Source organism: Scatophagus argus, chromosome 17 (assembly GCF_020382885.2).
Source record: "Scatophagus argus isolate fScaArg1 chromosome 17, fScaArg1.pri, whole genome shotgun sequence".
NCBI lineage: Eukaryota > Metazoa > Chordata > Actinopteri > Scatophagidae > Scatophagus > Scatophagus argus.
This window is the reverse complement of record NC_058509.1, coordinates 4073107-4088563: the sequence shown is the minus strand read 5'-3', so window position 1 is coordinate 4088563 and position 15457 is coordinate 4073107. Positions and strand designations below refer to the sequence as shown.

Here is a 15457-nt window from a genome sequence, read left to right as displayed (position 1 = left end):
CGTAGTTAAGAAGACAAACACGTAAACCAAACAAATGAGATTTCTAATTGTAATATATCATAACATTAATTAATCAATTTAATGTTTTTTTTTTTTCATCATACCCGCCATCAAATATTTTGACGCGTCTTGGTTCTGTTTTGGAAACCATGTCCTTTTCTGAATCGTTGCTGGCCTGAGATTCTGGTTGCGCTTTACTTCTGGTTTCAACAGATGTAGACTTCTGTTTTACTGGAACCTGAAGGAACAGTAAATGATGGATGTATTTATTCATCTGATTTAAAGAAAAGGCAGCAATATAAGACAGACATTTTTGCTTCAAACAGGAAAAAGGAAATTATTTCTTACCCTGGGCATGACGTCTTTCAGCTTGCCAGAGTAAGACAAAATGTCAGATTTCCCGTTCGTTCTTATGGCTGATGTGTAGTGTATTTTCTTGGAGCTCTGCTTGGAGTCGAAGAGAGACATAACAACCTTGGTGGGCAAACCAAGTGGGTTATGGTTGTTGGGGCTGACTGTCCAGACAGCATATGCTGATGTCTTCAGGTCGGTCTGTGGAACATGAAGAGGTTTCCTCTTCATCAAGAAACACCATGTGAAAGTAGTGGCAGTCTTCAAGCTGGGGAAGGACAGGCGATGACTATCTTTTGTGTTAACCACAGACACAGATGTGGTCAGTTTCATCTGACCTCCATGAAAACTTGAGGGCCTGATCGGAGATTTGGCAGGAGTCCATCTCTGTTCTTCAGCTTTCTCTTGAGGGCTATTAGATGGTATCGAGGTGCCCTGGCTACCAGTTGTAACACTCAGGACTGGGCTTGCCTCTGCATGAATAACAATGCTTGTGTCTTTTTCCATCCCAGTACTGTCAGGTGACATAGGTTTAACGTCATCAGTAGCCTCTGAGTCCTTCTCCCCATCTGTTTTGTCCTGTGGCAGAGGCGGGGCCTCAGTTTCAATGGGACTGTCCACTGGTTCAGTTGTGCAAACCTGCCTGACAAGTGTTAGCTTCCGCTGTCGGGTAACCTCTGACATCTTGGAATTAAGATAATTGACTGACCTGCCATCAGTTAGACAGGCTACACCATGCTCATCCTTAGCCCGTTTTTGGTGCTTTTCCATATAGATGTCCAAGCTGTTGGCAGGTGACAGCATTCGTTTACTTGAGGCAGTGGGCTCCTGCTGTGGGCACAGAGTTACTGATGCCAGTTTTTGTGTACAATGTAAAGACCCAAGAGAGGGTGCTCGTTCTCCAGTATGATTCTGAGTGCTAACCGTTGGAGTCCTATCCTTCTTTGCAGTTAGCACAGCAACAGTATCACTGTCTACACTGTGAGTGGACGAGAGACTATTTTTATTGGACACAGAGGGAGCGGAGTGCACCTGCTCATGAGTGATGAGGATCTGTGGCAATGGTATAGCACCTGCTTGGGTTTGATCAAACGAGTCCCTTTGCTGTTCACCTGGCATGATAACAGTCTGTGTCTTAATCTCAGAGACCTGTTGATTGGATTGAGCAACATATACATTTTGGAGTACATCTGATGGTTTTGAAGTACTCAAAACTGGATTGGCAATAGGTATTGTTAAAACTGGCAAGGCTATCTGAGTTCCCTGTGTGCTGGAGAATGAAAATTGGCTTGCTCTCAGAGCAGGACACTGTAGCTGGTATTTGGGCACAAAACTTTTCTTTTCTTCATAGTCGACTGATTTGTTTTGGACATTCTCACGACAAACTAAGATCTGGCTCAGGGGTTGTTGTACCTTTTGGCATATTTGAACCCTCGATGTTTGATGCCAAGGGTGTGGAAGGCCATGGACTTGAGGCTGCTGAGTCGGGCTACCCAAATTAATGCTTTGCACCATTTGCTCATTCTTTTGCAAGGGTGACTCTCCAGTATGCAGGATAAAAGGCTGAGCTATGGTGCGTCTATTGGCAATGTGAATCTGCTGGGATCTGTTCTGAGTTAAGGAGCTAACATTTGTAATGGGAGGTTTGTCAAGGGTTATGACTTTCCGAACGGGTTGCTGACTCTCTGGGCCTATCTTTAAAGACATTTGGCGAACTAATGGCCCCCGCCTCCTTTCAATAAGTGGCACCTGAGGAACTTGTGAGACTGGTCCACTTTTTGGCTGCCCAATAGGTGAGAGGGATCTGCTGGGAGACACATTGCCACAGTCAAAGGACTTGCTACGGTAGTCACATGAAATCTCAACAGAGGGTTGAGTACAAGTGATCTGTTCAGATGCAGCACGCCTCATCATTCCAGGCACGCCAAGGGTGTTGAAGGCTGTTGGCAAACCTCGAGGGTCTGGAATTTTGCTGACACACTCTCCCCTGGAAGGACTCTCTGATCTAGATGGCTCATCTCTGTCGAAAGAGGCTGAGATGCTGGAGCAACGAGAAAGACTACTGTCCCTGCTGAGGCTTCGCGATAGGCTGGACTCGAAACTGGATTCACCTGAGGAGTGGTCCATTTGAGCAAGACGAATTCTTTTCTTTTTAGGTGGAAGTTTCTCTGCTGGTAACTTTGACAGACTCTCACTTCTCTGAGGCCAACTGAACTGATCTGCAGGTTTATCTGCTGACTCAGTAGTCTGTGTTTCATGTTCTCTGTCGGGCTCTTCTGTGACAAGAATCTCAGGTACCTGGATGTTATTTTGACGAACCAGACGAGACTGATGGACAGGAGTAGAGTTTTCACCAGCTGCTGCTGCTGCTACTGTGCCATCAGTGCATTGTTGTTCCTTCCTTTGTTTTCCATACTCAACAGTCTTGGGTTTGGATATTTTTTCATGGTAGCTGTCAGCTAAGACATTTGATATTGCATCTGTTTTGAGCTTGTTCAACGGATCCTTATCCATGCTATCAACAGGAGAGGCCCTGTCAATAGAGTCCGTCTCAAATGAACTGGGTCTGCTGAGTGAGTTGGTGTGTCTAATGACTGAAGTACCACTGCCTTGCCTTTGTAGGTCTCCTTTAGTAGAGGTGCTCATATGGGTCTCTCGTATTGGTGACAGTCTGGAATCTGAAGAGATGCCTCTAGCTATGAGCTGAATCTGAGGTAGCTTTGGCTGGTTGTTTTTGGGTTGTATGTCTACTATTACATTAGGCTGAGAAAAGGTCTGATTTGTCTGAGCTGCTGGTAGCTCAAAACTAACTGAAACAGGTGGAATGGTGTCAGTGGGAGATTGATCGTCCTCATCTCCAACACTTTTCATTTTCCTTCTCTTCCTAATTGATGTCTGTTGATCGAGTATTCCTGATCCAATACTTGATCTTGGGACTATGGGCTGCAGTATGTTAACATGAAATACATCTTGATCTGTTTCTTTAACAGCGATTGGCTTGTTTTTTGGACCATGAAGTTCAGAGCAATAGAATTTCTTGTGAGTTTCAAAATTCTCCAACTTTCTGTACCGGTTACGACAGGTTTCACACTCATACATTGTGCCTTTATTCTGCTGGGGCCTTCTGTTTCTGTCCTGATGGTGCTCAAAAGATCTGCTTCTTTGCATAAGCTCTGTGGTACTGCTTGGCCCATGATAACCATCATCCATGGAGCGAACAGAAGGGAGGCCGTGCCCCTCACTTGTGGAAAAGTCCTCCACTGCTGCTTGTCTTACTAACATACGAGAGTGTATTGCTGGATTTGGGGTTGATGGGGCTGACGAAAATACATCATCATTCAGTGAACTAATTTTTTCGTCAAATGACTGACAAATTCTCAAAGGGTGGGGGAGGGGGGCAACATTAAGGGGAATAGCAGAGTGTCCTGGTGTAGTAGGCATAGAGTTGCTCCTCGTTATTGGCAAACAGTCCATTGGTGGGTATTGAGAAGGTACAGAGAGAAGAAACACTGGCTTTGTTTTATCTGTGGGAGTGAATGGGGACTTAGGGATGTCTGAGCTGGAGCTGGACCTTCTTCCCATTGGTTTAAGATCAAACTGAAAACTGTCTTTAAATATGTATGATTTAGGTGAGTCTATGCTACCTCTCCTTGAGAGAGATGTCCTCCTTGGCTTCACACTATCCAGCTGCTTGTTGTCAACTACTGCCTCATTATCAGATATCAATTTTGAGATTCGCTCTTCCAGAGAGAGTGCTTTGGCTTCTAACGGTGGACGCATCTGTCCTTCTGTGGCCCGTGGCTTTTGCTCAGCTGCTACATGCATTACTGTGGCAACAACAGGAGGGACATTGGGAAGAATATTCTTGACAATGTCAGTGTCCACTGGTGGAGTTATCTTAACAAATGGACTGGGCGGACTCATGGCCTGGTCAGCACTTTCAGAACGTGAGAAGTAGCCAGAATCTGTACTTCCTAAACTGCGGGGACTAAGCAGACACTTAACCTGTTGCTGTTGAGAAAAGTCTGTTGCTTGTTGCCTCTGAAGCTGTGCATGTCCGCTTAACATTGGAGACTTGCACTGTTGGTCTTCGTCTTCGCTCACAGTATCTAGTGAGGGATTTGTACCATCCACCTCTTTAAGAGATGACAGGACTGTGATGCTTGATCTCAGATTGGCAGTCTGGAACTCTCGTTGCCGTTGTGCAGCAGCTTGCTCAGGTGCTGTACCTGTAACTCTTGGGCTATCTGCCCTCAGAGGGGAGACATTAACAGGGTATACAACAACTTTTGGAAGTGCAGCCGTCACTTTGGGCTCATGAGCCCTATGACCAGGGCCCAGTTTAATTGACTCAAACACAGCTGATGAGTCAACCTCCCCATGGCTTGCTTTGGTAGTACCAGCACCCTGTAAACTATTTTCAGACAAAGCTGCCACACTGCTCTGAGACGAGTCAGGGTCTAAGTCCGCATTGCTACCTTCCTCATCGCTGTCCCCACTCTCCTCCGCCTCCGAGTGTGTACCGAGGGCTTTGTCGGATTCTTGAGATAGTGATCCACCTCCACCTGATTCAGAGCGAGCAATGAGACCCAGTTTAATAGCATGGGCATGTGATTTCTTGTGCTTGTACAAGTTGCTCTTGGTCTTGAATGAGAAGCCACAAGTGACACAGGGGTATGGTCTTTCTCCTGTGTGAGACCTGATGTGTTTGAGTAGCACACTGGGTTTTGCACATGCCCGGCTGCAGTATTCACAAACATACTTTCCTGGCTTCTTAGGCTTTTGGTCCTTGTAAACCTGTTCAGCGCCAAAGTTCATCACGGTGGTCATCTGAACTTGATTGCTGCCAGGTGTAACTGGGACCTGAATGGTGCTGGGAACACTTGCTGAGAGGGATTGGCATGTGTGCACAACTGGTGGTTGGCTTTGAGGCAAAGTATTTGAGCCCGAGGGAACAGGTGCATGGGTTATAGTGGCTGGTCCAGTATTAAAGCTCATGTGCAAGCTGGGCTTTTCTTGATTTGAAGCAACAGGCATAAATTGTGGTGTGGCCAGAGGAGAGGACTGCATGGGAGTAACCTGTGTTGATGTCTGTCCATTTCCCTGTAGTGGTGCTGCAATTCCAATAACGTTGCCTTGTTTGTCAATATAATAAGTCTGCATATGGGAAGGTTGGGTCTGGAGACCGACATTGACAGCTGGCATTGTTGTTAATTCACCACTAGTTTGAGCATCAACAATGGAAGTGGGTTTTCCAATGGCCTGCAATGAGTTTTTCCTCTCAGCCAGTGTGCTAAAGTCAGGCTCCATGGCCTTAAGTAGAACATCAAGAGGAGCACGGCTGTGGTAAGTGTCTCCCTCAAAGCTGGGATCTTGGCTTTTGCTGTCTTTGGTCTGAGACACTTTAGCAGTAATCAAAGAGCCCTCCTCACCATCAGCACGCTCAAGTGATGGTGGTCTGGGTGACGTTTCTTCCTGTTTCAGCCTTTCAGCGTCAGTAGGAGATGACCCCTTATGAGGGGATGCTGGAACTGGTGAGGCATACTGTGGGTCTCGTTCCTCACCGGCCAGCGCTGAAGGATTGTGGGAAGGACTGTTGGAGGAGGAGCTGCAAGACGGTGTAGTCTCCTTGGATGGTGCTCCGTGGAGAGCAGTTTCAGATGTTTTCAACTGTAGGGGCTTCTTCACGGGAGATTTCAGGATTTTCTCTAGCCGATTCTCTGCAACAACCTTTTTCCTCTTCAGGCCTTTTATGTTGTCTGCATTTCTTCGACTGCTTTCAGATATCCCTGTGAGGAGAGAGACAGAAAGAGACAGAGTTGATACAATAACACCACCTTTTTCCAAATGTTTCCAGACCCTCTACCATGTACGTGAGTGAGTGAGTGAGTGTGAAAAATGAGCTCATGACATTTGAACTAATTTTTGGCTTGGCTTTTCATGGCTTTTCAGTATTTTTAATTCTTATACATGTAGTGCGTCCTAATTAGACTACGTTTATTTTACTCCTCAGTGTTGTCAGATATTAATTCTGTGCCATCTAAACTCTGGTAACCAATAGGGCTTTACATGCTAAAGCTACTTTCAGACCGAATCAAGGCTAATAGTCATCTTTAAACAGCTTTGTTGTAGAGCCTCACCTATATTTTTAATACATTTACATATCAAAATACATTTGATATGTAATATTCACGGATGTTAAATAAAAGCTTAACGATAAAGCACATAACCTTCCACCATCTTATTTTCTATAATTTAGACACGTCACCCTTACTTGTATTTATTTTCTGTGTGACTAATACCACAGAGACCCACGCATCATTACATAAGTAAACAATCATTTTTCCCTCGCTCGCTTTTCAGACTGTCCACAAATGTATGCTGGGCTGATCAGAAAATGGCAAAAACAAATCCAAGACAGCGAAGAGAAACTGCAATAATAATGCAGCACTGTTTTGAAAAAGGGTGCACCCATACCGTGGTGTCCCATAATCTGTCACGCTGGCCCTGCAATAGTGAACCAGGCAAGTGTTTTTAAGGACATGTTGCATAAGACCAGCAGTGCCCTGTCACAGTTTCCTGGCTTGTGTAGGTATTTCCCAAGATGAGGTCAGGGTTCCTTCAAAGCCTCGGGCGTAATTAGATTGAGGAACGCCTTGTCTTTACATAAGTTAATCCATTCGCCACACAAACATGCAACCATCGAGCATTTAAAGCAGCTCACAAGCAACGTAACATTCAAAACAGACCCCCAATCCGAACACGTCCTTACAGACGAGCACACTGGTGTCATCTGCCGTGGAAAGACGGGGGAAACGGATTAGTTCTCAATTCCCGCTACCACGACAAGTCTGCCAAAGAGATTCCACGACTTCTCCACAACTTTTCCTTCATTAAAAAAAACAACAGCTTTTCATAAACAAACATCTGTCACTGTCTATTTTCAGATGTAATTTTTATTCTTAGGAAAATACTGCTTAGGCCAACTTTGGATAAAAATAAAATTCATCCAGTCAGGAAATTCTGTCAGCCACTAGTGAAGCTTGGTATTATTGTACTCCCCTCTTATGGACAACACATTTTAAATCCTCTGCTTGATTACCGTATGACCTGCGTTTTTTTTTTTTTTTTAATCTAAAGCCTCAAGTGTGAAAAGGCTAGTGAGAGAATTAGCTTCTGGGCTGTTGGCAGAGGAATTAACCTTTGACTGGCAGGCACGGACATCAGTACCTGCTGTACTGAGAGGGGGATTGAGATATTCTTATTTGTACTCTTTCTATTTAGCGTCTCTGTCCAATCTCACGGCGGCTGATTCCCACACAGCTCGCACGTCGTGCAAATAAGCTGGGACTGTTTTAAGAAGAAAAATGGTGCAGCGATGAGGCGAGGTCAGTTCAAACAGAGACGCTGAAGTTGCACTTATGTAACCACTTAACAAAAGAAAATCTTCCTCGTGTGTGTAATGGCATTACTGTGCAGTGTTCTTGATATGCAAACATTACTGTGTTTACATATCAGATCTAGAAAATAAATAATAAAACATTACATCGATCAAAACTGCTTTCGGAAAAAGGAAAATATTGAACCGAATCATGACAGGTCACTGCTAAGATACAACAGCAAATTCAGGGTTCAGGGACTCTAAATCAAAGTTTGTGTCAGTACTGACCTGAAAGCCTGCTGCTGTAAAATGTTCACTTGGGAACAATGAAGCCAGATAAAGATAAATTATATCACAAATAGTTTAAGTGAAGCGCAAACATTAAGTGTGTCCAGATGTTTCATAGCAAATGGATCTGCCGCTGTAACAACTAGTGAGTAAATACTTTCATTTTTATATAAATATAGATCGATCAAGAGTGGAGTTCAGTTAAATTACAACTACAAAAATTATGATTGATAAATTCTGCAATGATAAATCCAAAATTTTTCGTAAAAGCAACAACAAAACATCTCACATTTCATACCGGTGAATAATATTTGCTTCGTGCTTTTAGTGTATGAATATTTTAGGTCAAATCCTTTTACATGACCAGTTAGTGAATAAGAAGACAACAATTCTACAAAAACACATTTTTCTTTCAATTAAAAGAGAAAACAAGCATTTAATTAAAAATTATTAAAATATTTCTTACCTTTCTGTGAACCTTTGGGGTCCTTAAGTTCTTTCTGTGCCTCTTCGATTTTATCTGCAAGACAAAAAGCAGAAACTATTTTCAGCACGGTGGACAGCACACACACACACACACAGAGCGCAGAATGTAACTAATGATACTGGGGAAGCTTCCCACACGGCTATAGCAGGATGAAGGTCTTTCAAATGAAAAACAGATATTCTTCCATAGCTGATCGAGTGCTCTGTTCCATTATGGAAACTACTGTAATCATGAAGGGGGCAAGCCTGCGTGCTCACACAATAACACAACCATTCAAGCACGCCCACGTAAAGAAATAACAGCAGTACGATGTGAAGTCAATATGGTGGGTTTATTCTCATTATGGCAGAGTAAGCACAAACGCACAGACCAGGTTGCATATTGAAACGTAGTTTACACGCCTCAGGAAGGACAAATTAATTCCACTCGTCTATACGTCACGATCCAGCAGGTGAATAACCTGTTTCTGTTCGAGCCATATGGGCATGTGGGAGGTGGCACAGTGTAATCAATATCAATTACATACGCTGTTCAGCGTGGCGTGAATGGGTTACACAGAGTGAATTAGAGGCAGGGAGAGCATGCAGACCCTGATCCTGCAGGGTCACTCCCACCAGCTGCGGGAGGCGGCGCGTATGTCGTGGATGTGAACATACGTGTCCGAGGCTCGTCGGTCTGTGAGTTTTACCCTTTCTTTTTTTTTAATTAAAACAACAAGTGAAACTGAGGAGGCAAAAAAAGAGAAAAGAAAACCCAGAAACAAATACTCAAAACATACTCTAGTTTATCGGTTTGTTTTTCTTAAGTTGAGAAAATTTGGTGTTCACAGCTTTGTGTGTATGTGTGTGTGTGTGTGTGTTGTCTTTCTATTTTTCTCTTCACCTCCTATTACATGAAGCATATTCAGAGCTGCCACGAGACAGTTTTGTTTACCGCCTGCTACAATAATGGGTTTCTTCTTGGAGCAGAGAACGGCAGCTCATGTGCAAATGAATAAAATCTAGACAAAAAAAAATTAAAATATATATATATATATATATATATATAAACCTGCTTCTTTTTAATAAATCAGTAAAAACCTTCTTCACGCGCATGCAGCACACTCACATCATCCACAGAGGAAAACGGATGATTACTCGAGAAGCCCTGCATGTTTCTGTCTGCCATGACCATGGAAACTAGATGGAAGAACAAACCTTCTGAGGCTTCTGCGCCCTGCACATGACATTACTGCGCTCAACGAGTCCTCGAGGACCAACCTTAATGATTTTGTCCTAGATTGCACAGACGCTAATGGAGGGTGAAAGAGGATGTTCTGCGCTTCCCAAAATCTCAGTGCAATGCAGGGAATACTCGAAGGGGAAGGCGGCGGGGGTTGTACACGAGCAGGCCATATAAGAGGTCAGTAGATTATGTCATCGTGTGTGTGTGTTACTGTAGTCACACCCTTCTCCATCTCTCTCTCTCTCTGTATATCTGAGGCACACTCCATAGATTACATAATGCGTCCCCACCCCTGTGCTGCCGTGGAGCAAAACAAAGGCTTCCTGCCAGCAGAAACAGAGCAACCGAGGCTCATGAGGAGAGGGCAGAGCGTTTGTTTGTGTGTGTGTGTGTGTTACAGAAAGGTAGACAGAGAGGAGAGAAGTGTGTGACCACGTTAACGCCCTCGATAACAGGAAATCAGGTAGGCTGTGCATTCCTGGCAGCCGCTCTGGCGCGGTGTTTCACCAAACAGAGAGGATCCCGAAGCTTCCCTCCGAGTCACCGCGGCTCAACCTCACAGCTTCCTCGAGCAGGCGACTGTGTTACTGCAAACCAGTTTGAGATAATAAATGCTTATTTTAGCGGTTAGAAAATTTGGAGGCGGATTTTACATACAGCTCATTCTGTGCGCGGCGTGATACATACATCTTGTATTAGGCGTAAGTGATTATTGCCCTGCAAAAATCTTATTAGTGGTCCTGTATGGTGGGAGACCAGCGTGTAAGCTACTATTGGTCGGACTGCACTTCTTACATAACAAGCCGCAACAAGACCCCTCATGCTGAATGACACCCACGAAGTCCGACGCTCCGAAGCATGGAAACGAACAGGAAACACCAGCCCAAATGAGTGGAAAGGGACACAGTGGTGTTACCCTCAAAAACACACAAAAATATTCCATCCACAGTGCCCGAGGTATTAATACAGCAGGGAATGATTACAGGGTAATTCATATTTCCCTCATTATGGCTGTTGGGGTTGTTGAGGTGGTCTGGGTGGTGGCTACATATTTCATCTGAAAGCTGTGTAACTGTCCTGTAACCACAAAGAACAATAAAAGGAACGTACACAAACATGTTGTGTGCTGCCGCTGATGAAAACCAGAGCAGATCGTGGAACATGACTACAAAATCTGAGAGCAGAGAGAGAGAATAAGCAATAAGTCGTTCAATGTTTAAACTCCCACTTGAGAATACAGCACTGAACACACTGTTGGTAAGTCACACCGAGTCAAAGCTGCTTCCAAACAATAAAGGACGCAGAAAACTACCAAGATTCTGCAGAGCACGTTGAAACAATTACATAAGGGGCTCGGCATGTTAAAGTAGGCTTTATCGTACGCATGTAAAGCATCTTTAATAATTTAGCAGAAAACAAGTCAATCCGCTCTCTAATGCAACTCAAACGCGGGGTTGTTATATTGCATCTAACTCAAATCTCACACGAGATTGATCTACCGCTGTCAAGTACGGCACGCTGTTAAAATGAGATGTGCTGCTTCTCTTGTTTAGTCGTTTTTAACTCCTTTGTCTGCCTGAGCCCCACACTGACTCTCCTCATACAGCACTGCTTGACAACAGTCCTGCAGATGTGAGTATCAGCCGACAAAGCCATCAGGATGGCAGCCAAACGCCTCAAGGTGGCCTGTGCATGACAATTAGGAGCTTGTGGGCGAGGGCTGCTGGTCGCTGTCATAACAACCACGAATCTTTGCAATGCAAACCCCCCCCCCCTACACCTTGAATATGCCTGCCCACTCCTCCGTCGAGGATGAATGGGAAATGTGACTGTTTATGCCCCGAGGGCCAAAGCGACGCCGCCGCACGGAAAACGTGCGTGCTTTTGAATCCCAAAGCCCTCCTGATGTGATTGTACAAACCCATCAGTTCTGTTCAGTGGGACGGGAAGCCCATCTCCATTAAGGCATCTGACAGACAATTACCAGTCAAGACGTGACCACGGATACAAACACATGCTTAGGAGCTAAAGCACCAAATCTGGAAAATGGACCTAATAAGCCAAACTTGTGAGTGAAACTAAACCCCTGCCTGTCTAATAAGTAACAATATTACATTACAGTGAAGTGGCACAACTGCCTGGCACTGGACCCCCTCCCCCACCCCCACGAGAGCCCCCTCCGCCTGTTGGCTGACAGATAACCACCAGGCTCCAGACACCCTCCGCCCCTCCCTGCCAACTTGTAACACACTCATATTTTGCTCAACAGCCTGCCCTGCTGGGTCTCAACATGCCAAATGGTGGCCATCAGCAGCATAGTGGCAGCTTTTCATAACGTCCATATGCACACTGTTCACATGTTTCAGAAGGGCCCATGGCGGCGGGGCTCCAGCTCTTCCTGCTAGCATAGAGGATATATGTTCAGGAGGGGAGCACATCAATATGCACGACATTACACCAGTGTACCGGCAACAAGCCTGAACAATTCCAACAGACCCCAGTGTGAGGGCCAACGGGCGTCTACCAGCAGCAGATCGGTTCACAGGAAGTCTGTTTAATCACGCCATACTAGCACAAGTGGCATTTTAAGCGTTAAAGGCTGACATGTTAGAGACAAACACAAACATACAGTGAAGTGAGGACCAGTGAGGAGGTTTGGGTTTGATGTTTGGACGACAGCAGGTTGGTGTCTGGCTGCTCTGCCAGCTGGATGTGGACTGCAAAGCAAACCAACCCTGCGTCTGGAGAGGCGAGGAAGGAGGAGGAAGAAGAGGAGAGGAGAAGAGAGACGTCTCAGAAGGCTGAAGATGACGAGATGGGAGTCGGCAGCTGCCCCATTCCTCCCTGTCACTGCGCGGGAGGGAGATGGAGATTATGTAACACGAGCACCTCCACCAGTCTGCCGCACACGCCCGGCTGTGTGCTAACACACACACACAAACATCTAACACACCCTCGCACTGGCTGATGCATCTCAGAACTGTCGCTAGCGAGGACGTTTTGCAGTAAACAACCTGAACGTAGGGCTGAAAGTCGATAAATCACGTAAGATTAATCAGAAACTAATTCGTCAATTATTTTCAGTCAGTTTTAAAGCAAAACGAGTAGCGAAAATCGCCACAACAGCAGCTGGGAGATGCACAATTCTCTGTCACTCTGAAGCGAAGTCTGTTGATCTTATCTCAGCCTTCCTCCTCTGGCCTGCGGAGGAGATGCGGCATTTCTGCAGCCCTCAGCAGCTGACCCACGCAATAAGTGGCCATAAGGGTTACTGTCAGCATCTGACACATCCTCTATCTTCACGGACACGCCCGCCACAGGAAGTGCACACTGCGCTCTCCCTTAGTGATCGTAGACAGACGATGATGCAGAGCAGAGGAATCCCTGGACAAACCCAGAGTGTCCCATTAACCCGCAGTCTATCATCATCAGCCGGCTAAGAGGGTGACGCAAAGTGACTTCCCTCTCCTTACTCACATCAGCCACACTGGGAGCTGGAGTGACTCGCTTTATCAAATAGAGGAAGAGGGGATGATGGGAAGATGAAAGCTGGAGGCAGAGGAGAGAGGGTGTAGAGGGACAGACAGAGTATAGCGTCAGCTGAAATGTCTTCAGCCGTGCCTAAACAAGGACATTTTAAAAAAAACTTTCAGCAATTTTGATAACCAATCTGCTCACATCAGCCTCCAAGTTGTAGACATTAAGATTTTCTGACAGCAACAACACATTCATATCCCACTTGGTGAAGAGAACTAAACAAATGTCAACAAACGATGGCAGAAAGGCTAAACACAAGTTTTTCTTGGCAGTGAAGAACTCCAGATACGCAAGCTGGTAAAAGCAGCCAATTTAGGCTATTTAAACAGTGTGACCACAAGGATAACAAGATTTTCCTGTACTTTCCATTCCACTGACTTTGTACAAACGAAGCACGAGTCTTTTATCAAAGAAAAATCCCAACATTTGCTGCTTCCAGTTTCTCAGATGTGAGGGTTTTCTGCTTCATCTCTTTGGTTGCGGACTGTTGGTGGGGAACATAAACACCTCGTTTGAAGACGTCACCTATGCAACTTAAAATGAGGAGTTTGTTTGCTTCAACTAATGAACTTGACTAATCACTTAATTGGTTTACAAAATGTTTACATAAAATAACAAAAACTGCCTTAAGTCCGTGTTGATGTCTTTAAATGTCTCTTCTGTCTTTAAAATGTTTCTCCTGTCTGACCTTTACTGACAGAAACAAAGAAATGCAGAGCAAACATCGGGCATCTTTATCAAAATGGTCAGGGACTCGTTTTCCATCAGTCAACCGATTCTTTCAGCTTTGAGACCGAAGAGCCAACGTCTTGTTCTACGTCCTAAATTATCCGTGATACAGTTTTACACGGGGAGCAGGAAGGATCCACAACACAACACATTGGAGCAAGTCCTGGTCTCTGCAGGCTGGAGAGCAGCTGCTGACAGCTAAGCATCAAGGTGGAGGGAGGGAGGGTGGAGCTGTAGCTGGTTACTCTGCACTGGGGGTAATTGTTCATGTCTGGTGTAGAACTGCATGTTGAACATAAGTGACAGTTCAGGTATGAGTTAGAAAAAGACGAGCTTCAGGCAGGCACCTTTTAACAGTGCTTGTTTATGAAGGGCGAGAGATGCAGCAGCTGAACACAGAGCAGCAAACCCACGACGAGGAACCTTCCCGCTTTCCGTAACAGCAATAACAACAATATTAATAATAATAGTAACAATAATAAAAATACTGATGATGATGATAAATAGACGACATGTTAAGTCTCTGCTCCTTCCTAATAATAATTTGCAATAAAGCTGCAAACACCCAGCAAACAAATAAAATATTGATCACACTCTTCCCTCCTGCATGCACGTGCACACACACACATGCACGTGCACACACACAGACAAAGCCAGTGGTTTGGTATCTGTACAGTACTGCTGCCCCCGCAGGAAGCTGTAGGTGGAAGAAGCAGCAGACTGGAGGCCACTGATTATTGGGACTGCGTGGGCATCCTTGTGAAAAATTGATATAACGAGAAACCCACTGGGTGGGTAGAGAAGTGTGTGTGTGTGTGTGTGTGTGTGTGTGTGTAGGGGATTTAATGATGCAGGAGGAGCTGAATGTGAATCTAACCCTCTTACATGTTTTTGAGACCACACACACACACACATTTTAACCTCCTCCACCCCAAAATCTGCCTGCACCAACACAGACGGGAAAAAGCCAAACACAATACAGAGAAGCAGAGCCATGAAAAACACTAAATGATTTCCTTCCCTCGTGCTCACATTATCATGGAAGGTGTGAGGCCTGGCGTGGAACGTAGTAAAATAAATCACAAGAAAAATCAAGAACAGAACAGCTGAGTTAAAATATTATGCAAGTATCATTAGTATCATTAAATCACTACAGTGTTTCTGCTCGTGCGTTATTGTGTAAGCAGTTTTACTGTTGAACTATTTTATGCGGGGGCCTCATCAACATCTGGTTTGATTTTCTTTCATTAACGTGCAGATTGTTTCCTCACTCAGTCGATTAATAGTTTGGTAAAACATCAGTCCATCACAATCACCCAAAGCCCAAAATATTTCAACTTAATTTTATTTAAGACAAAACAATGAGGAGCAAACCATAATGTGAGACCTGAAAACTGTCAGATGTTTAATGATGTGGGGGGCAGCCGTGGCCTCGAGGTTGGAAGGGCGGCTTGTGACCG

The 15457-nt window shown here is 44.9% G+C and overlaps 1 protein-coding gene across 8 annotated transcripts in view; it reads right to left on the bottom strand.

Annotated features, from left to right (window-relative positions):
* Positions 1-15457, bottom strand: part of hivep1 (HIVEP zinc finger 1) — a 51981-nt gene that overhangs the window by 4297 nt on the left and 32227 nt on the right. For all 8 annotated transcript variants that reach the window (XM_046418440.1, XM_046418441.1, XM_046418437.1 and 5 more), the window contains 3 exons: positions 8487-8540; positions 349-6140; positions 105-238 (listed from right to left, as the gene is read on the bottom strand). In XM_046418440.1, coding sequence (XP_046274396.1) covers positions 105-238; positions 349-6140; positions 8487-8540 — 5980 coding nt within the window. The remainder of the gene's footprint in view (positions 1-104; positions 239-348; positions 6141-8486; positions 8541-15457) is intronic.